The sequence below is a fragment of the Carassius auratus genome, unplaced genomic scaffold (assembly GCF_003368295.1).
Source record: "Carassius auratus strain Wakin unplaced genomic scaffold, ASM336829v1 scaf_tig00005328, whole genome shotgun sequence".
NCBI lineage: Eukaryota > Metazoa > Chordata > Actinopteri > Cypriniformes > Cyprinidae > Carassius > Carassius auratus.
In genome coordinates this window covers 531,160-555,293 of record NW_020523650.1, presented here as the reverse complement: position 1 = coordinate 555,293, position 24,134 = coordinate 531,160, and the positions used below count along the sequence as shown (strand labels likewise).

The 24,134-nt window shown below is 45.3% G+C and overlaps 1 protein-coding gene, 1 long non-coding RNA gene and 27 other non-coding genes across 29 annotated transcripts; 5 read left to right on the top strand and 24 right to left on the bottom strand.

The window, feature by feature from the left end:
• Positions 1-25: 25 nt before the first annotated feature.
• On the bottom strand, positions 26-96 carry trnag-gcc (transfer RNA glycine (anticodon GCC)). Its single transcript has one exon. It is a non-coding gene; the product is annotated as a tRNA-Gly (tRNA).
• An 809-nt stretch (positions 97-905) lies between these two features.
• Positions 906-976, bottom strand: trnag-gcc (transfer RNA glycine (anticodon GCC)). Its single transcript has one exon. It is a non-coding gene; the product is annotated as a tRNA-Gly (tRNA).
• An 821-nt stretch (positions 977-1,797) lies between these two features.
• Positions 1,798-1,869, bottom strand: trnag-gcc (transfer RNA glycine (anticodon GCC)). Its single transcript has one exon. It is a non-coding gene; the product is annotated as a tRNA-Gly (tRNA).
• An 818-nt stretch (positions 1,870-2,687) lies between these two features.
• On the bottom strand, positions 2,688-2,758 carry trnag-gcc (transfer RNA glycine (anticodon GCC)). The gene has a single exon. It is a non-coding gene; the product is annotated as a tRNA-Gly (tRNA).
• Positions 2,759-3,565: 807 nt separating this feature from the next.
• On the bottom strand, positions 3,566-3,636 carry trnag-gcc (transfer RNA glycine (anticodon GCC)). Its single transcript has one exon. It is a non-coding gene; the product is annotated as a tRNA-Gly (tRNA).
• An 883-nt stretch (positions 3,637-4,519) lies between these two features.
• On the top strand, positions 4,520-7,252 carry LOC113070843 (uncharacterized). Its single transcript, XR_003279999.1, has 3 exons — positions 4,520-4,712; positions 5,407-5,484; positions 6,530-7,252. It is a non-coding gene; the product is annotated as an uncharacterized LOC113070843 (long non-coding RNA).
• A 2,421-nt stretch (positions 7,253-9,673) lies between these two features.
• Positions 9,674-9,745, bottom strand: trnaq-uug (transfer RNA glutamine (anticodon UUG)). Its single transcript has one exon. It is a non-coding gene; the product is annotated as a tRNA-Gln (tRNA).
• Positions 9,746-9,880: 135 nt separating this feature from the next.
• trnaf-gaa (transfer RNA phenylalanine (anticodon GAA)) lies at positions 9,881-9,953 on the bottom strand. The gene has a single exon. It is a non-coding gene; the product is annotated as a tRNA-Phe (tRNA).
• Positions 9,954-10,059: 106 nt separating this feature from the next.
• On the bottom strand, positions 10,060-10,133 carry trnai-aau (transfer RNA isoleucine (anticodon AAU)). Its single transcript has one exon. It is a non-coding gene; the product is annotated as a tRNA-Ile (tRNA).
• A 97-nt stretch (positions 10,134-10,230) lies between these two features.
• trnap-ugg (transfer RNA proline (anticodon UGG)) lies at positions 10,231-10,302 on the bottom strand. Its single transcript has one exon. It is a non-coding gene; the product is annotated as a tRNA-Pro (tRNA).
• A 936-nt stretch (positions 10,303-11,238) lies between these two features.
• On the top strand, positions 11,239-11,311 carry trnaa-agc (transfer RNA alanine (anticodon AGC)). Its single transcript has one exon. It is a non-coding gene; the product is annotated as a tRNA-Ala (tRNA).
• Positions 11,312-12,174: 863 nt separating this feature from the next.
• On the bottom strand, positions 12,175-12,246 carry trnaq-uug (transfer RNA glutamine (anticodon UUG)). The gene has a single exon. It is a non-coding gene; the product is annotated as a tRNA-Gln (tRNA).
• Positions 12,247-12,381: 135 nt separating this feature from the next.
• On the bottom strand, positions 12,382-12,454 carry trnaf-gaa (transfer RNA phenylalanine (anticodon GAA)). Its single transcript has one exon. It is a non-coding gene; the product is annotated as a tRNA-Phe (tRNA).
• Positions 12,455-12,560: 106 nt separating this feature from the next.
• trnai-aau (transfer RNA isoleucine (anticodon AAU)) lies at positions 12,561-12,634 on the bottom strand. The gene has a single exon. It is a non-coding gene; the product is annotated as a tRNA-Ile (tRNA).
• A 97-nt stretch (positions 12,635-12,731) lies between these two features.
• trnap-ugg (transfer RNA proline (anticodon UGG)) lies at positions 12,732-12,803 on the bottom strand. Its single transcript has one exon. It is a non-coding gene; the product is annotated as a tRNA-Pro (tRNA).
• A 936-nt stretch (positions 12,804-13,739) lies between these two features.
• On the top strand, positions 13,740-13,812 carry trnaa-agc (transfer RNA alanine (anticodon AGC)). The gene has a single exon. It is a non-coding gene; the product is annotated as a tRNA-Ala (tRNA).
• An 863-nt stretch (positions 13,813-14,675) lies between these two features.
• Positions 14,676-14,747, bottom strand: trnaq-uug (transfer RNA glutamine (anticodon UUG)). The gene has a single exon. It is a non-coding gene; the product is annotated as a tRNA-Gln (tRNA).
• A 135-nt stretch (positions 14,748-14,882) lies between these two features.
• trnaf-gaa (transfer RNA phenylalanine (anticodon GAA)) lies at positions 14,883-14,955 on the bottom strand. The gene has a single exon. It is a non-coding gene; the product is annotated as a tRNA-Phe (tRNA).
• A 210-nt stretch (positions 14,956-15,165) lies between these two features.
• trnap-ugg (transfer RNA proline (anticodon UGG)) lies at positions 15,166-15,237 on the bottom strand. The gene has a single exon. It is a non-coding gene; the product is annotated as a tRNA-Pro (tRNA).
• Positions 15,238-16,173: 936 nt separating this feature from the next.
• trnaa-agc (transfer RNA alanine (anticodon AGC)) lies at positions 16,174-16,246 on the top strand. Its single transcript has one exon. It is a non-coding gene; the product is annotated as a tRNA-Ala (tRNA).
• An 862-nt stretch (positions 16,247-17,108) lies between these two features.
• Positions 17,109-17,180, bottom strand: trnaq-uug (transfer RNA glutamine (anticodon UUG)). The gene has a single exon. It is a non-coding gene; the product is annotated as a tRNA-Gln (tRNA).
• Positions 17,181-17,315: 135 nt separating this feature from the next.
• On the bottom strand, positions 17,316-17,388 carry trnaf-gaa (transfer RNA phenylalanine (anticodon GAA)). Its single transcript has one exon. It is a non-coding gene; the product is annotated as a tRNA-Phe (tRNA).
• A 101-nt stretch (positions 17,389-17,489) lies between these two features.
• On the bottom strand, positions 17,490-17,563 carry trnai-aau (transfer RNA isoleucine (anticodon AAU)). Its single transcript has one exon. It is a non-coding gene; the product is annotated as a tRNA-Ile (tRNA).
• A 1,078-nt stretch (positions 17,564-18,641) lies between these two features.
• On the top strand, positions 18,642-18,714 carry trnaa-agc (transfer RNA alanine (anticodon AGC)). Its single transcript has one exon. It is a non-coding gene; the product is annotated as a tRNA-Ala (tRNA).
• Positions 18,715-19,576: 862 nt separating this feature from the next.
• On the bottom strand, positions 19,577-19,648 carry trnaq-uug (transfer RNA glutamine (anticodon UUG)). Its single transcript has one exon. It is a non-coding gene; the product is annotated as a tRNA-Gln (tRNA).
• A 135-nt stretch (positions 19,649-19,783) lies between these two features.
• Positions 19,784-19,856, bottom strand: trnaf-gaa (transfer RNA phenylalanine (anticodon GAA)). Its single transcript has one exon. It is a non-coding gene; the product is annotated as a tRNA-Phe (tRNA).
• A 106-nt stretch (positions 19,857-19,962) lies between these two features.
• On the bottom strand, positions 19,963-20,036 carry trnai-aau (transfer RNA isoleucine (anticodon AAU)). Its single transcript has one exon. It is a non-coding gene; the product is annotated as a tRNA-Ile (tRNA).
• A 97-nt stretch (positions 20,037-20,133) lies between these two features.
• Positions 20,134-20,205, bottom strand: trnap-ugg (transfer RNA proline (anticodon UGG)). Its single transcript has one exon. It is a non-coding gene; the product is annotated as a tRNA-Pro (tRNA).
• A 1,866-nt stretch (positions 20,206-22,071) lies between these two features.
• LOC113070836 (translation initiation factor IF-2-like) lies at positions 22,072-23,680 on the bottom strand. The gene is made up of 4 exons (XM_026244257.1): positions 23,656-23,680; positions 23,105-23,603; positions 22,500-22,974; positions 22,072-22,116 (listed from the first exon to the last, which is right to left on the bottom strand). Exons 1-4 carry the CDS (start codon positions 23,678-23,680, stop codon positions 22,072-22,074), a joined length of 1,044 nt encoding a protein of 347 aa, XP_026100042.1.
• Between the last annotated feature and the right edge of the window lie 454 nt (positions 23,681-24,134).

Genomic DNA, 24,134 nt, shown 5'->3' with positions numbered 1-24,134 from the left:
ATGGCCTTAAAAACACGACCTCTGCTGCATTGGCCGGGAATCGGACCCGGGTCTCCCGCGTGGCAGGCGAGAATTCTACCACTGAACCACCAATGCTCTATTTCTGCAAGAATTCTACGAATTTATGTGGAAAATGCATCTCTTCAACTGGGTAATATCGACCAATGCTAAAGCTGAACAACTGACAGACAAACTGATCAAGTTCCATGGGTATTTGATGAACTGATATGAGCAAAAGTGTCTCTGAGCAAAGGGGAGTGGGGGAGGTCAATATCAAAAGTGAGAGGCGTTAACTTCTGTGGCCACCAGCTCCCTTAAGAACCACAGGGCACCTCAGCCTCCTGGACTGCACCAGATTTGTCAGTTCTTGCTGGGAGTCATTACCCTGCTCTTCCACAAGCCACTGTCCCAACTGTGACCTTGTAGCGCTGTCCTTGGGGATCTTACATTACTTACTTGCAGTTTATTCCACTTTCATGCAGGTCAGCATTGACCCCTGGACATTTTTCTTCTGGTGTTTTTTAGAGACAACAAACAGGTCAGTTTTACTCTCATTGGGTTTCTTTAAGCATGACCTTTCTTGCCTGCAGCCTTTTTATTGCCTTCAGGAGTTTTTCACAGTGCATGAGCCATAATTGCTTGTACTTCGTTGAACAAGCATGGAAAGCATTGTCTAGAGTGCTTCCACTTAGTTCCCTGTAAAACACTGATAAGTTGCCCACTTCTAAAGTAGCAAGATACACTGCTTTGCTTCTGCTGGGAATCGAACCTGGGTCTCCTGCGCCGGGAAACAACAACTCTGACATTCAGCCACCAGTGAGAGGAAGCTGCGCTGTGTTCGTGGCTCTGGGGACAGCTGCCGCTTATGAGGAACGACTAACATGGCCTTAAAAACACGACTCTGCTGCATTGGCCGGGAATCGGACCCGGGTCTCCCGCGTGGCAGGCGAGAATTCTACCACTGAACCACCAATGCTCTATTTCTGCAAGAATTCTACGAATTTATGTGAAAATGCATTCTCTTTCAACTGGGTAATATCGACCAATGCTAAAGCTGAACAACTGACAGACAAACTGATCAAGTTTCCATGGGTATTTGAATGAACTGATATGAAGCAAAAGTGTCTCTGAGCAAAGGGGAGTGGGGGAGGTCAATATCAAAAGTGAGAGGCGTTACACTTCTGTGGCCACAGCTCCCTTAAGAACCACAGGGCACCTCAGCCTCCTGGACTGCACCAGATTTGTCAGTTCTTGCTGGGAGTCATTACCCTGCTCTTCCAACAAGCCCACTGTCCAACTGTGACCTTGTAGCGCTGTCTTGGGGATCTTACATTACTTACCTTGCAGTTTATTCCACTTTCATGCAGGTCAGCATTGACCCTGGACATTTTTCTTCTGGTGTTTTTAGAGACAACAAACAGGTCAGTTTACTCTCATTGGTTTCTTTAAGCATGACCTTTCTTGCCCTGCAGCCTTTTTTAATTGCCTTCAGGAGTTTTTTTCACAGGTTGCATGAGCCATAATTGCTTGTACTTCGTTGAACAAGCATGGAAAAGCATTGTCTAGAGTGCTTCCACTAGTTCCCTGTAAAACACTGATAAGTTGCCCACTTCTAAAGTAGCAAAGATACACTGCTTAGCTTCTGCTGGGATTGAACCTGGGGTCTCCCTGCGCGGGAAACAACAACTCTGACATTCAACCACCAGTGAGAGAAGCTGCGCTGTGCTCGTGGCTCTGGGGACAGCTGCCGCTTATGAGGAAGCCGACTAACATGGCCTTAAAAACACGAACCTCTGCTGCATTGGCCAGGAATCGGACCCGGGTCTCCCGCGTGGCAGGCGAGGAATTCTACCACTGAACCACCAATGCTCTATTTCTGCAAGAAATTCTACGAAATTTATGTGGAAATGCATCTCTTCAAACTGGGAATATGACCACATGCTAAAGCTGACAACCCCTGACAGACAAACTGATCAAGTTTCACATCCATGGGATATTTGATTGACACTGATATGAGCAAAAGTGTCTCTGAGCAAAGGGGGAGTGGGGGAGTCAATATCAAAGTGAGAGGCGTTTAACTTCTGTGGCCACCAGCTCCCTTAAGAACCACAGGGCACCTCAGCCTCCTGGACTGCACCAGATTTGTCAGTTCTTGCTGGGAGTCATTACCCTGCTCTTCCAACAAGCCACTGTCCAACTGTGACCTTGTAGCGCTGTCTTGGGGATCTTACATTACTTACCTTGCAGTTTATTCCACTTTCATGCAGGTCAGCATTGACCCTGGACATTTTTCTTCTGGTGTTTTTTAGAGACAACAAACAGGTCAGTTTACTCTCATTGGTTTCTTTAAGCATGACCTTTCTTGCCTGCAGCCTTTTTATTGCCTTCAGGAGTTTTTCACAGGTGCATGAGCCATAATTGCTTGTACTTCGTTGAACAAGCATGGAAAAGCATTGTCTAGAGTGCTTCCACTAGTTCCCTGTAAAACACTGATAAGTTGCCCACTTCTAAAGTAGCAAGATACACTGCTTTGCTTCTGCTGGGAATCGAACCTGGGTCTCCTGCGCGGGAAACAACAACTCTGACATTCAGCCACCAGTGAGAGAAGCTGCGCTGTGCTCGTGGCTCTGGGGACAGCTGCCGCTTATGAGGAACGACTAACATGGCCTTAAAAACACGACCTCTGCTGCATTGGCCGGGAATCGGACCCGGGTCTCCCGCGTGGCAGGCGAGAATTCTACCACTGAACCACCAATGCTCTATTTCTGCATGAATTCTACGAATTTATGTGGAAAATGCATCTCTTCAACTGGGTAATATCGACCAATGCTAAAGCTGAACAACTGACAGACAAACTGATCAAGTTCCATGGGTATTTGATGAACTGATATGAGCAAAAGTGTCTCTGAGCAAAGGGGAGTGGGGGAGGTCAATATCAAAAGTGAGAGGCGTTAACTTCTGTGGCCACCAGCTCCCTTAAGAACCACAGGGCACCTCAGCCTCCTGGACTGCACCAGATTTGTCAGTTCTTGCTGGGAGTCATTACCCTGCTCTTCCAACAAGACACTGTCCAACTGTGACCTTGTAGCGCTGTCTTGGGGATCTTACATTACTTACCTTGCAGTTTATTCCACTTTCATGCAGATCAGCATTGACCCCCTGGACATTTTTCTTCTGGTGTTTTTTAGAGACAACAAACAGGTCAGTTTACTCTCATTGGTTTCTTTAAGCCTGACCTTTCTTGCCTGCAGCCTTTTTTTGCCTTCAGGAGTTTTTCACAGGTGCATGAGCCATAATTGCTTGTACTTCGTTGAACAAGCATGGAAAAGCATTGTCTAGAGTGCTTCCACTAGTTCCCTGTAAAACACTGATAAGTTGCCCACTTCTAAAGTAGCAAGATACACTGCTTAGCTTTTGCTGGGAATAGAACCTGGGTCTCCTGCGCGGGAAACAACAACTCTGACATTCAACCACCAGTGAGTGAAGCTGCGCTGTGCTCGTGGCTCTGGGGACAGCTGCCGCTTATGAAGAACGACTAACATGGCCTTAAAAACACGTCCTTTGCTGCATTGGCCGGGAATCGGACCCGGGTCTCCCGCGTGGCAGGCGAGAATTCTACCACTGAACCACCAATGCTCTATTTCTGCAAGAATTCTACGAATTTATCTGGAAAATGCATCTCTTCAACTGGGTAATATCGACCAATGCTAAAGCTGAACAACTGACAGACAAACTGATCAAGTTCCATGGGTATTTGATGAACTGATATGAGCAAAAGTGTCTCTGAGCAAAGGGGAGTGGGGGAGGTCAATATCAAAAGTGAGAGGCGTTAACTTCTGTGGCCACCAGCTCCCTTAAGAACCACAGGGCACCTCAGCCTCCTGGACTGCACCAGATTTGTCAGTTCTTGCTGGGAGTCATTACCCTGCTCTTCCAACAAGCCACTGTCCAACTGTGACCTTGTAGCGCTGTCTTGGGGATCTTACATTACTTACCTTGCAGTTTATTCCACTTTCATGCAGGTCAGCATTGACCCTGGACATTTTTCTTCTGGTGTTTTTTAGAGACAACAAACAGGTCAGTTTACTCTCATTGGTTTCTTTAAGCATGACCTTTCTTGCCTGCAGCCTTTTTATTGCCTTCAGGAGTTTTTCACAGGTGCATGAGCCATAATTGCTTGTACTTCGTTGAACAAGCATGGAAAAGCATTGTCTAGAGTGCTTCCACTAGTTCCCTGTAAAACACTGATAAGTTGCCCACTTCTAAAGTAGCAAGATACACTGCTTTGCTTCTGCTGGGAATTGAACCTGGGTCTCCTGCGCGGGAAACAACAACTCTGACATTCAGCCACCAGTGAGAGAAGCTGCGCTGTGTTCGTGGCTCTGGGGACAGCTGCCGCTTATGAGGAACGACTAACATGGCCTTAAAAACACGACCTCTGCTGCATTGGCCGGGAATCGGACCCGGGTCTCCCGCGCCGCGGCCTTGAATTGTTTAGCTAAACGGCCCTAATCCGTTTCCCATTCATTCTCAATGGTAGTGCTAAACCACTACGGATGTAATATACTTTCGGCCGCTAGCGCTCTCGTGGCGCTCTTCCGGTTTTGGGCACCGCGGGAAGTTTGAATTCGCAGAAGAAGGAGAAGAAGAAAACACACAACAGCGATCGCCTCCGTTGTTAAATTCAACGCATTCTCAAGCGTCTATCAAAGGTAAGATACTTTACGTGATATCAGCTGACGTTTCGTTACCGTTAATGATGAAATCACGTTGGTAAACTTTGCTCGTTTCTAAACGGTTTACTATAGTTCAGCCTAGATAGATTTGTTTGCAAATTATGAATGAACATAGCCATGATTTACGTTTCTGTGTATTGTTTGTCATCATTAACATGTCATCTGTTGATTACAAGTTGAATTATGAATGAAGTAAACATTATTTTCACTTTTGTGATGAGATTACATGTATTCCACAGTTCAAAAATGTTTTCTGACTATGGTTTTACTATAGTAACCATGATTTAGCCATGTTATTTTAGTAGAATCACAACAATAAATGTACTATTGTTGTTATTGCATTGGCATTATATTTACAGGACAGTCATGAGACTTTAAATGAATATCAGTCTGCCAAGAACAGCAAGATTACTATAGTTTTACAATTAAACTGCATACAGTCTTACAGGATTTAAAAACTTTTATTTGTGAATATCATACAGTCCCAATGCTTACACACACACAGAGACACACACACACACATACATATATATATATATATATATATATATATATATTATGTGCTTCAATTTAAGTATTATTTATGTGTGTGAGTGTGTTTGTTTGTGTCTGTAATATAGTTATAATTATTCCTTTTTTTAATATTGCTATATTGTTGTTGTTCTTTCAGAGAGCACTGCTTCTTCACTGATTGTGTCTTTGCTGTCATCTTTTCCTGGGACCCGAGCAGATCTTCAGTCAGAGACAGGTGAATATTTAACACATTAACAACAAACACACAAGAGTTCCTGCAGGTTTTAAAGTCTTAAAATGTCTTAATTTACCCTTACACAAATTAATGCCTTAAGAAAGTTTGAAAGGAATGAATGCAGTGCAGATATCTTTCAATCAATATGTAATTTATGATGCAAATGTAAAATGAAGTCTTGAAAAATGTAACACTAATTAAATGAGTTTACTAAGGAGCCTCGCACATGACATGCAGGAAAAAATATAAGGCTAAAACGTGTGTATGATTTACTAATTCATTCCCTCAATGTACTAAAACGTGCACACGATTACTATAGCGTTCCCTCGATTTACTATTGCCAGCAAATTAGTAAAGCATGCACACAATTTATTTATTTTTTTCTTGCATGTCATGTGCGGGGCTCCTTAGTTTACACTTAAAACAATAAAAAAATATTTGTCAATGATTTACTATAACTTTTCTTTGAATTTAGGTGACTTTTTTTCCCTAAATGGCAGATATTACTTCTTGTTATAATCACACAATTCTTTCAAACAAGTCTTTGTATTTCATGTAATTTTGTATCTCCAGTAAATGTATCTTTATTTAATAATATTTATGCATTTTCACTGGAAAACAAGGCAGCATGATTTTGCAGCATGATCTGAACGTACAGTAACATATGAAATGTTGTAGTGTCTGGGAGCAGAGGCTTTCAGTGTGTTTCTGTCAAATTAAATTATGAATATCTGTTGGAAGTTGTGTTTTCAAACTCTGAAGTTAATACTACTATCCAGACATTTCCATTTACAGAACATATTTGTGTTTTTCCTCATTTGTTCCTCAAATTTGATTTGCTTGGTTTTAAAAAGGTCTTAACTTCACCTTCATAAACCTGAAGAAACTCTGTTTCCTTACACATTAAACTCAATATTCAGCTTGTTGTAGACCCCACTGGTTCTCTGTCTGTGTCCTCGCTGTCCTCATCTCATGGGTCTCATGTGGAGCCTCACTCTGAATGTTCATGATGCGTAAATTGATCACATGTTTCCCCTCTGTATAGGAGCTACATGTATGTCACCTCTGCATGTGCTGGCCGTACCTGACCTGTGAAGACTGCTGACAGGGTGTTTGTACTGGACAGCGAACGCTGAGCCTATCGACAACGTGCTTAATAAACACCACAGGAAGACATCCTAACAGCACGCTCCATATGACCACAAAACTACACGTCACATTATGTCAAGCACCTGACCACACTGCTGAACACCAGTTCTTCATTAAACACGACTGCAGAGAAGTAAACACCAGGATGTCATTCCAAGACTTTATGGAAATGGAGCACTTTAGACTGAACTGAAGGACACAAAGAAACGGGACTGCAAAAACACGAAAGGCCTGGAGATGAACACGTTGTTCACTTGTGCAGATTTTGTGAAATGGAACTTAGCCAGGATCCAAACAGTCCTCACACACACACACACACAGGCTATCCTGAAATAAGTTCAAAAAAGTTTTTGAAAAAAAGTAAAGCTAAAGTCTTCTTTATTTACCAACATCAGGGCATTGAGAAAGAGGTGACCTGGAAAGAGTCTAAAGAAAAATACGAGATATTAATTTGCAGCTTATTTAGCAATATTTAACTCATGTATATACTGTATATTTTAATTTTTCAGTGTGAGATTGTAATATCTATTTATATTGTCAGAATTCTTTTTTCTATTTAATTATTTTGGCTTGATCTTAAAAGGTGCTAAAAGCATTTAATAAACACAACTGAAAAATACAAATTGCTTCACGAGTGCTGTTTCCACTTCGTATGACTAATATTTTACAGTGTCTATGGTTTTGAAAACTCTTACTTGATCAGTTATCTTAAGTGTGACTTACATTATTCCATCAATCAATTTTCACTCAGTACTTGAATATTACTCAGTTAAATTAAATTTTCTTCAATTTACATTTGAAAAGTAATTTAATATAACCATTTGTGTTTTTATATAATCATGTAATGTATACTAGCATTATTTTACTGTGTTTATTTTATATAATCCTTTGCTTTGTAATCCAAAAAGGAAAGACATAAATTTCAAAAACTTTGTAGCTGTAAGATGTTGTTGAATGTTAGATTTTTTTTATTTATTAAAAAGCATAAAGCTGAGTTTAATAATAGTTTAGACTTTGTGAGTGGGATTCGAACCCCGGTCCAAATGAATGCATGAAAAAATCTGATTGGCTGTGATGTAATTTCCGCTCTTTGGCCAGCTGCTGCAGTCTGATTGGCTGTCAGCGCATGACAACTATTCGCGGCTGGCCACCCCTAGACCAACGAGCGTTCTTGTCCAAGACCCAGAAAAAAGAGTTGCTCCAGCATCAACAAAGGAAGGGACATGAACTGACTTGGAAGCAATCAAAGACCTCGAGACAGTGTGAAAGGCTAACGAATGAAAGTTGGCCTCTTAACTGACCTAAAAATGTGGCTGTATCTAACATGTAGAGGGATGTTAGGAAGGACAGCTGAAACGGTCAGATGTCACTTAGACCAGCGGGTCTCAATTCCAGTCCTCGCGCCCCCTGCTCTTCACATTTTGTATGTTTCTCGTATAGCTTCAGACATTTGTTCCATTCGAACCTAAGTGCCCTGAGAAGTGGACATCACATGACATCCCTCCGTGATTCAAGTTCGAAGCGTATGTATACGTTCAATTCAAAGTGAGTAATACAGAGGTGCATAGAGGTATACAGGGGTATATGATGTCACACTTGTCCATGTGTGAAGATGTTGCGCAGCGCAAATCCGTGAACCAATGTTCCAAAGTGAAGTAAACTTCGACGGATTTCCCCTGCTCAGGGAGTGGGGAGCAATGAACACTGTGTAGGGACCATGTCAATCGCAAGGAGCTCACTTCTAATGAGCTGATTATCCGAATCAGTTGTGCTAACAAAGAGAGACATGCAAAATATGCAGACCGTTGGGGAGCGAGGACTGGAATTGAGAACCGCTTCCTTATTCTTTAAGTCAGTGTGAGAAAAAGAGGTGAGAAGTTGTCTGCATGACCCGAGTGATCCAAGGTAGTCTACATAATACAAGAATCCACACATGCATACTGGCGTAACAAGACCGAGAAGGTCCTTTAACACAAAAGCTAAATCCCTTTGTTAATTCGACAACACAATCGCGGCCAGTGCAAAGGTGCAAGCCCAGAGGAGGGACGGCCTCTTTGCATCACGCCCGTCATTCGCAGCTATGCTCGTTGATCTTGAAAGGACAGAGGAATTAGCTCAAATGGTAGAGCGCTCGCTTAGCATGCGAGAGGTCGCGGCATCGATGCCCGCATTCTCCAAGTTGGCTCCTGCCCTTTTACTCACACATCCCTAAACCAGTGGTTTTCAATCCTGTCCTGGAGGCATCCCTGCCCTGCACATTTTGCATTTCCCCTCATCTAACACACCTGTTTCAAATCATCAGCTCATTAGTAGAGACTGCAAGACCTGATTTGGGTGTGTCTAATAAGGGAGACATTCGGAATGTGCAGGACAGGGTTGCCTCCAGGAAAGGTTTGAAAACCATTGCCCCAAAGAGACCGACTGAGCATTGACGCAATGCTGCGACACTCCCACGTTAGCTTTTTTTTGGGGCTCACGGCTGCCAAAAAGTATTTCCGACATGGTCCTGTGCAAATTGGTTGCAAAACATTGCCATTTTACGCACAGTTCCCTAAAGCAGTGATTTTCAAACCTGTCCTGGAGGCACCCCTTTCCTACACATTTTGAATGTTTCCCTCATCTAACACACCTGTTTCAAATCATCAGCTCATTGATAGAGACCGCAAGACCTTATTTGGGTGTGTCTAATAAGGCAGACAATCAAAATGTGCAGGGCAGGGGTGCCTCCCCGACAGGTTTGAGAACCACTGCCCTAAAGAGACCGACTGAGCATCGATGCAATGCTGCCACAGTCTCTACGTTAGTTAATTTTTTTGGACTCAAAGTTGCCAAAAAGTATTTCAGAAATGGTCCTGCGCAAATTGGTTGCAAAAAAGGTCCCACCGAGATTTGAACTCGGATCACTGGATTCAGAGTAGGAGTGCTAACCATTACACCATGGAACCTTACCTGGAGCAGCCGTTGTTCACAGGGCCACAAAGACTGTCACCAGTGCCAAACTAGTGCTGTTTTTATCTTTTCCTGCGGCAAGAAAGCACACAGGTTCCACCGAGATTCGAACTCAGATTGCTGGATTCAAAGCCCAGAGTGCTGACCATTACACCATGGAACCGAAAGTGCTTGGTTTCTGGCCAACTGGGAAACAGATAGCTCTGTGGCAGTGGGGAAGCAGTTATACAGAGAAGTTTGAACCCAGTGATTTTTGGTCACTGGCCCGCCTCAAAAAACGGAAAAGATTGGGAGCTTTTGCCGAAACCCGGGATCGAACCAGGGACCTTTAGATCTTCAGTCTAACGCTCTCCCAACTGAGCTATTTCGGCCACAAATAACTTCTGCTTAGCAAGCAGGGATTTCAGTGAGATCACCCCACTCTTTGTCAGAGGAGAAGAGCAGAGCAGAGATGAGCCCCCAGACAATAAGAACAGCTGGCCAGTACGGGGATCGAACCCGCGACCTTGGCGTTATTAGCACCACGCTCTAACCAGCTGAGCTAACCGGCCTGGCTTAGCCATCTGCTTCTACCCGATTGAATAAAAACCAGCCTCACTGTTAGTGAACGCAATGAGACAACAAAGCTTCACGTTTTATCCTGACCAAGGGCTCGTCCGGGATTTGAACCCGGGACCTCTCGCACCCAAAGCGAGAATCATACCCCTAGACCAACGAGCCTTCTTGTCCAAGACCCAGAAAAAAGAGTTGCTCCAGCATCAACAAAGGAAGGGACATGAACTGACTTGGAAGCAATCAAAGACCTCGAGACAGTGTGAAAGGCTAACGAATGCAAGTTGGCCTCTTAACTGACCTAAAAATGTGGCTGTATCTAACATGTAGAGGGATGTTAGGAAGGACAGCTGAAACGGTCAGATGTCACTTAGACCAGCGGGTCTCAATTCCAGTCCTCGCGCCCCCTGCTCTTCACATTTTGTATGTTTCTCGTATAGCTTCAGACATTTGTTCCATTCGAACCTAAGTGCCCTGAGAAGTGGACATCACATGACATCCCTCCGTGATTCAAGTTCGAAGCGTATGTATACGTTCAATTCAAAGTGAGTAATACAGAGGTGCATAGAGGTATACAGGGGTATATGATGTCACACTTGTCCATGTGTGAAGACGTTGCGCAGCGCAAATCCGTGAACCAATGTTCCAAAGTGAAGTAAACTTCGACGGATTTCCCCTGCTCAGGGAGTGGGGAGCAATGAACACTGTGTAGGGACCATGTCAATCGCAAGGAGCTCACTTCTAATGAGCTGATTATCCGAATCTGTTGTGCTAACAAAGAGAGACATGCAAAATATGCAGACCGTTGGGGAGCGAGGACTGGAATTGAGAACCGCTTCCTTATTCTTTAAGTCAGTGTGAGAAAAAGAGGTGAGAAGTTGTCTGCATGACCCGAGTGATCCAAGGTAGTCTACATAATACAAGAATCCACATATGCATACTGGCGTAACAAGACCGAGAAGGTCCTTTAACACAAAAGCTAAATCCCTTTGTTAATTCGACAACACAATCGCGGCCAGTGCAAAGGTGCAAGCCCAGAGGAGGGATGGCCTCTTTGCATCACGCCCGTCATTCGCAGCTATGCTCGTCGATCTTGAAAGGACAGGGGAATTAGCTCAAATGGTAGAGCGCTCGCTTAGCATGCGAGAGGTAGCAGGATCGATGCCTGCATTCTCCAAGTTGGCTCCTGCCCTTTTAGTCACACATCCTTAAATCAGTGGTTTTCAATCCTGTCCTGGAGGCATCCCTGCCCTGCACATTTTGCATTTCCCCTCATCTAACACACCTGTTTCAAATCATCAGCTCATTAGTAGAGACTGCAAGACCTGATTTGGGTGTGTCTAATAAGGGAGACATTCGGAATGTGCAGGACAGGGTTGCCTCCAGGAAAGGTTTGAAAACCATTGCCCCAAAGAGACCGACTGAGCATTGACGCAATGCTGCGACACTCCCACGTTAGCTTTTTTTTGGGGCTCACGGCTGCCAAAAAGTATTTCCGACATGATCCTGTGCAAATTGGTTGAAAAACATTGCCATTTTACGCACAGTTCCCTAAAGCAGTGATTTTCAAACCTGTCCTGGAGGCACCCCTTTCCTACACATTTTGAATGTTTCCCTCATCTAACACACCTGTTTCAAATCATCAGCTCATTGATAGAGACCGCAAGACCTTATTTGGGTGTGTCTAATAAGGCAGACAATCAAAATGTGCAGGGCAGGGGTGCCTCCCCGACAGGTTTGAGAACCACTGCCCTAAAGAGACCGACTGAGCATCGATGCAATGCTGCCACAGTCTCTACGTTAGTTAATTTTTTTGGACTCAAAGTTGCCAAAAAGTATTTCAGAAATGGTCCTGCGCAAATTGGTTGCAAAAAAGGTCCCACCGAGATTTGAACTCGGATCACTGGATTCAGAGTAGGAGTGCTAACCATTACACCATGGAACCTTACCTGGAGCAGCCGTTGTTCACAGGGCCACAAAGACTGTCACCAGTGCCAAACTAGTGCTGTTTTTATCTTTTCCTGCGGCAAGAAAGCACACAGGTTCCACCGAGATTCGAACTCAGATTGCTGGATTCAAAGCCCAGAGTGCTGACCATTACACCATGGAACCGAAAGTGCTTGGTTTCTGGCCAACTGGGAAACAGATAGCTCTGTGGCAGTGGGGAAGCAGTTATACAGAGAAGTTTGAACCCAGTGATTTTTGGTCACTGGCCCGCCTCAAAAAACGGAAAAGATTGGGAGCTTTTGCCGAAACCCGGGATTGAACCAGGGACCTTTAGATCTTCAGTCTAACGCTCTCCCAACTGAGCTATTTCGGCCACAAATAACTTCTGCTTAGCAAGCAGGGATTTCAGTGAGATCACCCCACTCTTTGTCAGAGGAGAAGAGCAGAGCAGAGATGAGCCCCCAGACAATAAGAACAGCTGGCCAGTACGGGGATCGAACCCGCGACCTTGGCGTTATTAGCACCACGCTCTAACCAGCTGAGCTAACCGGCCTGGCTTAGCCATCTGCTTCTACCCGATTGAATAAAAACCAGCCTCACTGTTAGTGAACGCAATGAGACAACAAAGCTTCACGTTTTATCCTGACCAAGGGCTCGTCCGGGATTTGAACCCGGGACCTCTCGCACCCAAAGCGAGAATCATACCCCTAGACCAACGAGCCTTCTTGTCCAAGACCCAGAAAAAAGAGTTGCTCCAGCATCAACAAAGGAAGGGACATGAACTGACTTGGAAGCAATCAAAGACCTCGAGACAGTGTGAAAGGCTAACGAATGCAAGTTGGCCTCTTAACTGACCTAAAAATGTGGCTGTATCTAACATGTAGAGGGATGTTAGGAAGGACAGCTGAAACGGTCAGATGTCACTTAGACCAGCGGGTCTCAATTCCAGTCCTCGCGCCCCCTGCTCTTCACATTTTGTATGTTTCTCGTATAGCTTCAGACATTTGTTCCATTCGAACCTAAGTGCCCTGAGAAGTGGACATCACATGACATCCCTCCGTGATTCAAGTTCGAAGCGTATGTATACGTTCAATTCAAAGTGAGTAATACAGAGGTGCATAGAGGTATACAGGGGTATATGATGTCACACTTGTCCATGTGTGAAGACGTTGCGCAGCGCAAATCCGTGAACCAATGTTCCAAAGTGAAGTAAACTTCGACGGATTTCCCCTGCTCAGGGAGTGGGGAGCAATGAACACTGTGTAGGGACCATGTCAATCGCAAGGAGCTCACTTCTAATGAGCTGATTATCCGAATCAGTTGTGCTAACAAAGAGAGACATGCAAAATATGCAGACCGTTGGGGAGCGAGGACTGGAATTGAGAACCGCTTCCTTATTCTTTAAGTCAGTGTGAGAAAAAGAGGTGAGAAGTTGTCTGCATGACCCGAGTGATCCAAGGTAGTCTACATAATACAAGAATCCACATATGCATACTGGCGTAACAAGACCGAGAAGGTCCTTTAACACAAAAGCTAAATCCCTTTGTTAATTCGACAACACAATCGCGGCCAGTGCAAAGGTGCAAGCCCAGAGGAGGGATGGCCTCTTTGCATCACGCCCGTCATTCGCAGCTATGCTCGTCGATCTGGAAAGGACAGGGGAATTAGCTCAAATGGTAGAGCGCTCGCTTAGCATGCGAGAGGTAGCGGGATCGATGCCTGCATTCTCCAAGTTGGCTCCTGCCCTTTTACTCACACATCCCTAAATCAGTGGTTTTCAATCCTGTCCTGGAGGCATCCCTGCCCTGCACATTTTGCATTTCCCCTCATCTAACACACCTGTTTCAAATCATCAGCTCATTAGTAGAGACTGCAAGACCTGATTTGGGTGTGTCTAATAAGGGAGACATTCGGAATGTGCAGGACAGGGTTGCCTCCAGGAAAGGTTTGAAAACCATTGCCCCAAAGAGACCGACTGAGCATTGACGCAATGCTGCGACACTCCCACGTTAGCTTTTTTTTTGGGCTCACGGCTGCCAAAAAGTATTTCCGACATGATCCTGTGCAAATTGGTTGCAAAACATTGCCATTTTACGCACAGTTCCCTAAAGCAGTGATTTTCAAACCTGTCCTGGAGGCACCCCTTTCCTACACATTTTGAATGTTTCCCTCATCTAACACACCTGTTTCAAATCATCAGCTCATTGATAGAGACCGCAAGACCTTATTTGGGTGTGTCTAATAAGGCAGACAATCAAAATGTGCAGGGCAGGGGTGCCTCCCCGACAGGTTTGAGAACCACTGCCCTAAAGAGACCGACTGAGCATCGATGCAATGCTGCCACAGTCTCTACGTTAGTTAATTTTTTTGGACTCAAAGTTGCCAAAAAGTATTTCAGAAATGGTCCTGCGCAAATTGGTTGCAAAAAAGGTCCCACCGAGATTTGAACTCGGATCACTGGATTCAGAGTAGGAGTGCTAACCATTACACCATGGAACCTTACCTGGAGCAGCCGTTGTTCACAGGGCCACAAAGACTGTCACCAGTGCCAAACTAGTGCTGTTTTTATCTTTTCCTGCGGCAAGAAAGCACACAGGTTCCACCGAGATTCGAACTCAGATTGCTGGATTCAAAGCCCAGAGTGCTGACCATTACACCATGGAACCGAAAGTGCTTGGTTTCTGGCCAACTGGGAAACAGATAGCTCTGTGGCAGTGGGGAAGCAGTTATACAGAGAAGTTTGAACCCAGTGATTTTTGGTCACTGGCCCGCCTCAAAAAACGGAAAAGATTGGGAGCTTTTGCCGAAACCCGGGATCGAACCAGGGACCTTTAGATCTTCAGTCTAACGCTCTCCCAACTGAGCTATTTCGGCCACAAATAACTTCTGCTTAGCAAGCAGGGATTTCAGTGAGATCACCCCACTCTTTGTCAGAGGAGAAGAGCAGAGCAGAGATGAGCCCCCAGACAATAAGAACAGCTGGCCAGTACGGGGATCGAACCCGCGACCTTGGCGTTATTAGCACCACGCTCTAACCAGCTGAACGCAATGAGACAACAAAGCTTCACGTTTTATCCTGACCAAGGGCTCGTCTAGGATTTGAACCCGGGACCTCTCGCACCCAAAGCGAGAATCATACCCCTAGACCAACGAGCCTTCTTGTCGAAGACCCAGAAAAAAGAGTTCCTCCAGCATCAACAAAGGAAGGGACATGAACTGACTTGGAAGCAATCAAAGACCTCGAGACAGTGTGAAAGGCTAACGAATGCAAGTTGGCCTCTTAACTGACCTAAAAATGTGGCTGTATCTAACATGTAGAGGGATGTTAGGAAGGACAGCTGAAACGGTCAGATGTCACTTAGACCAGCGGGTCTCAATTCCAGTCCTCGCGCCCCCTGCTCTTCACATTTTGTATGTTTCTCGTATAGCTTCAGACATTTGTTCCATTCGAACCTAAGTGCCCTGAGAAGTGGACATCACATGACATCCCTCCGTGATTCAAGTTCGAAGCGTATGTATACGTTCAATTCAAAGTGAGTAATACAGAGGTGCATAGAGGTATACAGGGGTATATGATGTCACACTTGTCCATGTGTGAAGACGTTGCGCAGCGCAAATCCGTGAACCAATGTTCCAAAGTGAAGTAAACTTCGACGGATTTCCCCTGCTCAGGGAGTGGGGAGCAATGAACACTGTGTAGGGACCATGTCAATCGCAAGGAGCTCACTTCTAATGAGCTGATTATCCGAATCAGTTGTGCTAACAAAGAGAGACATGCAAAATATGCAGACCGTTGGGGAGCGAGGACTGGAATTGAGAACCGCTTCCTTATTCTTTAAGTCAGTGTGAGAAAAAGAGGTGAGAAGTTGTCTGCATGACCCGAGTGATCCAAGGTAGTCTACATAATACAAGAATCCACATATGCATACTGGCGTAACAAGACCGAGAAGGTCCTTTAACACAAAAGCTAAATCCCTTTGTTAATTCGACAACACAATCGCGGCCAGTGCAAAGGTGCAAGCCCAGAGGAGGGATGGCCTCTTTGCATCACGCCCGTCATTCGCAGCTATGCTCGTCGATCTGGAAAGGACAGGGGAATTAGCTCAAATGGTAGAGCGCTCGCTTAGCATGCGAGAGGTAGCGGGATCGATGCCTGCATTCTCCAAGTTGGCTCCTGCCCTTTTACTCACACATCCCTAAATCAGTGGTTTTCAATCCTGTCCTGGAGGCATCCCTGCCCTGCACATTTTGCATTTCCCCTCATCTAACACACCTGTTTCAAATCATCAGCTCATTAGTAGAGACTGCAAGACCTGATTTGGGTGTGTCTAATAAGGGAGACATTCGGAATGTGCAGGACAGGGTTGCCTCCAGGAAAGGTTTGAAAACCATTGCCCCAAAGAGACCGACTGAGCATTGACGCAATGCTGCGACACTCCCACGTTAGCTTTTTTTTGGGCTCACGGCTGCCAAAAAGTATTTCCGACATGATCCTGTGCAAATTGGTTGCAAAACATTGCCATTTTACGCACAGTTCCCTAAAGCAGTGATTTTCAAACCTGTCCTGGAGGCACCCCTTTCCTACACATTTTGAATGTTTCCCTCATCTAACACACCTGTTTCAAATCATCAGCTCATTGATAGAGACCGCAAGACCTTATTTGGGTGTGTCTAATAAGGCAGACAATCAAAATGTGCAGGGCAGGGGTGCCTCCCCGACAGGTTTGAGAACCACTGCCCTAAAGAGACCGACTGAGCATCGATGCAATGCTGCCACAGTCTCTACGTTAGTTAATTTTTTTGGACTCAAAGTTGCCAAAAAGTATTTCAGAAATGGTCCTGCGCAAATTGGTTGCAAAAAAGGTCCCACCGAGATTTGAACTCGGATCACTGGATTCAGAGTAGGAGTGCTAACCATTACACCATGGAACCTTACCTGGAGCAGCCGTTGTTCACAGGGCCACAAAGACTGTCACCAGTGCCAAACTAGTGCTGTTTTTATCTTTTCCTGCGGCAAGAAAGCACACAGGTTCCACCGAGATTCGAACTCAGATTGCTGGATTCAAAGCCCAGAGTGCTGACCATTACACCATGGAACCGAAAGTGCTTGGTTTCTGGCCAACTGGGAAACAGATAGCTCTGTGGCAGTGGGGAAGCAGTTATACAGAGAAGTTTGAACCCAGTGATTTTTGGTCACTGGCCCGCCTCAAAAAACGGAAAAGATTGGGAGCTTTTGCCGAAACCCGGGATCGAACCAGGGACCTTTAGATCTTCAGTCTAACGCTCTCCCAACTGAGCTATTTCGGCCACAAATAACTTCTGCTTAGCAAGCAGGGATTTCAGTGAGATCACCCCACTCTTTGTCAGAGGAGAAGAGCAGAGATGAGCCCCCAGACAATAAGAACAGCTGGCCAGTACGGGGATCGAACCCGCGACCTTGGCGTTATTAGCACCACGCTCTAACCAGCTGAGCTAACAGGCCTGGTTTAGCCATCTGCTTCTACCCGATTGAATAAAAACCAGCCTCACTGTTAGTGAACGCAATGAGACAACAAAGCTTCACGTTTTATCCTGACCAAGGGCTTGTCTAGGATTTGAACCCGGGACCTCTCGCACCCAAAGCGAGAATCATACCCCTAGACCAACGAGCTTTCTTGTCCAAGACCTAGAAAAAAGAGTTGCTCCAGCATCAACAAAGGAAGGGACATGAACTGACTTGGAAGCAATCAAAGACCTCGAGACAGTGTGAAAGGCTAACGACCTAAAAATGTGGCTGTATCTAACATGTAGAGGGATGTTAGGAAGGACAGCTGAAACGGTCAGATGTCACTTAGACCAGCGGGTCTCAATTCCAGTCCTCGCGCCCCCTGCTCTTCACATTTTGTATGTTTCTCGTATAGCTTCAGACATTTGTTCCATTCGAACCTAAGTGCCCTGAGAAGTGGACATCACATGACATCCCTCCGTGATTCAAGTTCGAAGCGTATGTATACGTTCAATTCAAAGTGAGTAATACAGAGGTGCATAGAGGTATACAGGGGTATATGATGTCACACTTGTCCATGTGTGAAGACGTTGCGCAGCGCAAATCCGTGAACCAATGTTCCAAAGTGAAGTAAACTTCGACGGATTTCCCCTGCTCAGGGAGTGGGGAGCAATGAACACTGTGTAGGGACCATGTCAATCGCAAGGAGCTCACTTCTAATGAGCTGATTATCCGAATCAGTTGTGCTAACAAAGAGAGACATGCAAAATATGCAGACCGTTGGGGAGCGAGGACTGGAATTGAGAACCGCTTATTCTTTAAGTCAGTGTGAGAAAAAGAGGTGAGAAGTTGTCTGCATGACCCGAGTGATCCAAGGTAGTCTACATAATACAAGAATCCACATATGCATACTGGCGTAACAAGACCGAGAAGGTCCTTTAACACAAAAGCTAAATCCCTTTGTTAATCCGACAACACAATCGCGGCCAGTGCAAAGGTGCAAGCCCAGAGGAGGGATGGCCTCTTTGCATCACGCCCGTCATTCGCAGCTATGCTCGTCGATCTGGAAAGGACAGGGGAATTAGCTCAAATGGTAGAGCGCTCGCTTAGCATGCGAGAGGTAGCGGGATCGATGCCTGCATTCTCCAAGTTGGCTCCTGCCCTTTTACTCACACATCCCTAAATCAGTGGTTTTCAATCCTGTCCTGGAGGCATCCCTGCCCTGCACATTTTGCATTTCCCCTCATCTAACACACCTGTTTCAAATCATCAGCTCATTAGTAGAGACTGCAAGACCTGATTTGGGTGTGTCTAATAAGGGAGACATTCGGAATGTGCAGGACAGGGTTGCCTCCAGGAAAGGTTTGAAAACCATTGCCCCAAAGAGACCGACTGAGCATTGACGCAATGCTGCGACACTCCCACGTTAGCTTTTTTTTGGGCTCACGGCTGCCAAAAAGTATTTCCGACATGATCCTGTGCAAATTGGTTGCAAAACATTGCCATTTTACGCACAGTTCCCTAAAGCAGTGATTTTCAAACCTGTCCTGGAGGCACCCCTTTCCTACACATTTTGAATGTTTCCCTCATCTAACACACCTGTTTCAAATCATCAGCTCATTGATAGAGACCGCAAGACCTTATTTGGGTGTGTCTAATAAGGCAGACAATCAAAATGTGCAGGGCAGGGGTGCCTCCCCGACAGGTTTGAGAACCACTGCCCTAAAGAGACCGACTGAGCATCGATGCAATGCTGCCACAGTCTCTACGTTAGTTAATTTTTTTGGACTCAAAGTTGCCAAAAAGTATTTCAGAAATGGTCCTGCGCAAATTGGTTGCAAAAAAGGTCCCACCGAGATTTGAACTCGGATCACTGGATTCAGAGTAGGAGTGCTAACCATTACACCATGGAACCTTACCTGTAGCAGCCGTTGTTCACAGGGCCACAAAGACTGTCACCAGTGCCAAACTAGTGCTGTTTTTATCTTTTCCTGCGGCAAGAAAGCACACAGGTTCCACCGAGATTCGAACTCAGATTGCTGGATTCAAAGCCCAGAGTGCTGACCATTACACCATGGAACCGAAAGTGCTTGGTTTCTGGCCAACTGGGAAACAGATAGCTCTGTGGCAGTGGGGAAGCAGTTATACAGAGAAGTTTGAACCCAGTGATTTTTGGTCACTGGCCCGCCTCAAAAAACGGAAAAGATTGGGAGCTTTTGCCGAAACCCGGGATCGAACCAGGGACCTTTAGATCTTCAGTCTAACGCTCTCCCAACTGAGCTATTTCGGCCACAACAAACTTCTGCTTAGCAAGCAGGGATTTCAGTGAGATCACCCCACTCTTTGTCAGAGGAGAAGAGCAGAGCAGAGCTGAGCCCCCAGACAATAAGAACAGCTGGCCAGTACGGGGATCGAACCCGCGACCTTGGCGTTATTAGCACCACGCTCTAACCAGCTGAGCTAACCGGCCTGGTTTAGCCATCTGCTTCTACCCGATTGAATAAAAACCAGCCTCACTGTTAGTGAACGCAATGAGACAACAAAGCTTCACGTTTTATCCTGACCAAGGGCTCGTCCGGGATTTGAACCCGGGACCTCTCGCACCCAAAGCGAGAATCATACCCCTAGACCAACGAGCCTTCTTGTCCAAGACCCAGAAAAAAGAGTTGCTCCAGCATCAACAAAGGAAGGGACATGAACTGACTTGGAAGCAATCAAAGACCTCGAGACAGTGTGAAAGGCTAACGAATGCAAGTCGGCCTCTTAACTGACCTAAAAATGTGGCTGTATCTAACATGTAGAGGGATGTTAGGAAGGACAGCTGAAACGGTCAGATGTCACTTAGACCAGCGGGTCTCAATTCCAGTCCTCGCGCCCCCTGCTCTTCACATTTTGTATGTTTCTCGTATAGCTTCAGACATTTGTTCCATTCGAACCTAAGTGCCCTGAGAAGTGGACATCACATGACATCCCTCCGTGATTCAAGTTCGAAGCGTATGTATACGTTCAATTCAAAGTGAGTAATACAGAGGTGCATAGAGGTATACAGGGGTATATGATGGCACACTTGTCCATGTGTGAAGACGTTGCGCAGCGCAAATCCGTGAACCAATGTTCCAAAGTGAAGTAAACTTCGACGGATTTCCCCTGCTCAGGGAGTGGGGAGCAATGAACACTGTGTAGGGACCATGTCAATCGCAAGGAGCTCACTTCTAATGAGCTGATTATCCGAATCAGTTGTGCTAACAAAGAGAGACATGCAAAATATGCAGACCGTTGGGGAGCGAGGACTGGAATTGAGAACCGCTTCCTTATTCTTTAAGTCAGTGTGAGAAAAAGAGGTGAGAAGTTGTCTGCATGACCCGAGTGATCCAAGGTAGTCTACATAATACAAGAATCCACACATGCATACTGGCGTAACAAGACCGAGAAGGTCCTTTAACACAAAAGCTAAATCCCTTTGTTAATTCGACAACACAATCGCGGCCAGTGCAAAGGTGCAAGCCCAGAGGAGGGATGGCCTCTTTGCATCACGCCCGTCATTCGCAGCTATGCTCGTCGATCTGGAAAGGACAGGGGAATTAGCTCAAATGGTAGAGCGCTCGCTTAGCATAGGAAGGGGTCCAATCTTTGAGCCCCGCCCGCAAGCGAAAAAGACGCAGAACACGTGAAAACGCCGAAAGATTTCCCCTGCTGCAATACTCGGGGTATATTTCTCTTCGTTTTGAAGAGTTTTAATTACATGTGAGACAACTCTACCCTCCGCGGCCTGGATTCGAACCCGTGCTCTCTCGGATGAGCCGTGACGTCATATGTCCTCGACGTGTATTTTTAAGCATGCAATAAACCGAGACTTTTATTTTGTTATCTATGACACAATTGATTGATTTTATATTACATAGATTTGTGTGTGTGTATTATTTAAATGTTTGTGTTTAAATAAAATTAATAAAAAACGTTTCTTCAAATATGTTTTGTGTGTGTGGATATGATTTGATTGATATGATTTAGCAGATTTTTTTTATCTTATCAAAAAAATGTTCTATTAAAATTAGTACAAACACATACTGTACATACACAGAATATAAAAAGCACAATAGGAAAGAGTGGGCCCAAGTAATATATACAAAATGTTTTATTAAAATGAACACACACACATACATACACACAATATAAAAAAAAATATGAAAAGAATGGGCCCATATAATATAAACAATATTTATATATACAGGAAAGATATTATGTACTACTTATATTAAAAAATATATATGAAAAGAGTGGGCCCATATAATATATACAAAATATACACATTATTTACAATGGAGGCGGAGTTTGTCATTTATTTTGCCTGCCGCTGTTCTGCCAACCAATCATCTAAAGTTTTTCCATTAGAGGAGCGTGAGCAAAATGTGGCATTCCCATATCGGCTATGACCAAACTCTTTAGTTTTGGGCTGCCCACATTTGCTGCATGTGTTAAAAGTAACCCCTCGCACATACTTCCTCTTATGGACTCCGCTTTCCGTCTCCAGGGCCCGCCGGCGCCTGTTCCTCTGGGTGTAACGGGACACAGGAGCAGCAGGCACTGGAGCAGGCACTTGAGCAGGCACTGGAGCAGGCACTGGAGCAGACACTGGAGCAGGCACTGGAGCAGGCACTGGAGCAGACACTGGAGCAGACACTGGAGCAGACACTGGAGCAGGCACTGGAGCAGGCACTGGAGCAGACACTGGAGCAGGCACTGGAGCAGACACTGGAGCAGGCACTGGAGCAGGCACTGGAGCAGGCACTGGAGCAGGCGCTGGAGCAGGCGCTGGAGCAGGCGCTGGAGCAGGCACTGGAGCAGACACTTGAGCAGGCACTGGAGCAGGCACTGGAGCAGGCACTGGAGCAGGCACTTGAGCAGGCACTGGAGCAGGCACTGGAGCAGACACTGGAGCAGGCACTGGAGCAGGCACTGGAGCAGGCACTTGAGCAGGCACTGGAGCAGGCACTGGAGCAGGCACTGGAGCAGGCACTGGAGCAGGCGGAGCTGGGCCTGGACCGGATGTCAAAGCACCAGCAGATGGAATCACTATTGACACAGTCATGTCTGGGTTAAGCACTAGTGTGCCTAACAGTGACCCAGGTGCTGAAATGGGCTGCACAACTCCTGCTGCTGTGGGGACGGGTGCGATAGGGCACTCCCTTTTGGCAGCAGCGGGCCGGCGACCCGGTCGCAGAATTGGAGCCTGTCCTTCTCGATTTGGCGGAAGGATAAATTGATGTTTTGGGCCTGATGTTGATGGCACGTCATCCAATTTTTCCCTCGGCAGAGGAAGCTGCACATCAGCCACATCTATTGGGTCAGATGGAGTCAGTCCCTGGACGAGGACACTCAATTCCTGATTCTTCTGCTGCCGTTGAAACCTGAAAGTAAATTACTTGTAAAATATATATATATATATATATATATATGTGTGTGTGTGTGTGTGTGTGTGTTTGTGTGTGTGTACAGAAGTATTCAGTTCACTGGAACCAAATAATGTGCCTTGCTTACCACTGAATGAGTGTCCTCTGGTTCAGCTCAAACAGTTGTATCATTGTTTCATCCATCAGCCTTTGATTGTTAAGCACCAGCTCTCGGATGTGGTGGTAATCCGAAAGGATTTTAGACCACCTGGGGGTGGAAACTCCAGCCTTCTTGGTCGGTGACTTGTGTAAAGCACACAGCTTCATACAAATGGCCTCAACCAAGCGGCTGGTGCTGGGCCACTGTGCTGGACCCCCAGGATGTCCAATTAGACACCGTTTCACACTCTCCACACCCGGTGTGACTCCGGACCGCTTCGGTGCCTTAAAGCGCCCATGTGTCAGCTGAGGCTGATGTCGAGGCTGATAGTTGACCCGCTGTTTATCAACATCAGGGAGAGCGGTCCACAGCTGGATGGCCTCTGTAACCTGCAGGTCGGTGAGGTAAGGAGCCTCACGAAGACCCACCAGGAAACCAGCCAGATCCTGGACCTTGTCCCACCCAGCGATGTCATCAGGTCCAATGACTGCTCCCTAGTAAATGCAGATTAGTGTTAATATACACTTCCAGTCAAAAGCCTTTGAACAGAAATATTTTTGACATTTTTTAAAGAATTCTGCTCAACAAGCCTGCATTTATTTTATTCAAAATACAGCAAAAGCCATTATATTGTGAAATAATTTTACTATTTAAAATAAAAATGCTTTCTATTTGAATATAGTTTAAAGTGTAATTTATTCCTGTGATGCACAGCTGTATTTTCAGCATCATTCCTCCAGTCTTCAGTGTCACATGATCTTCAGAAATTTGTTGTTCTAGAAACCTTTTTTTATTGATATTATTATCAATATTTAAAACAGTTGTGTACATTTTGTTCAAGATTCTTTGATGAATAGAAGGATCCAAGATAAGAATTTATCTGTAATAAAAAGCTTTTTTAATATTATACACTATACCCTTCAAAAGTGTGGAGTCAGAACATTTAAATCATTATATATTTATTATTAAATTATAGAAATTAATACTTTTATTTAGCAAGGACGCATTAAATTGATGA

Coding starts and splice junctions, on each gene's coding strand:
- LOC113070836 (XM_026244257.1), bottom strand. CDS start 23,680: ATGTCAAAAATATTTCTGTTCAAAG. Junction 23,604..23,655: donor AAAAATATTTCTGTTCAAAG/GCTTTTGACTGG, acceptor ACTAGGGAGCAG/TCATTGGACCTGATGACATC. Junction 22,975..23,104: donor CAGAGGACACTCATTCAGTG/GTAAGCAAGGCA, acceptor ATTTACTTTCAG/GTTTCAACGGCAGCAGAAGA.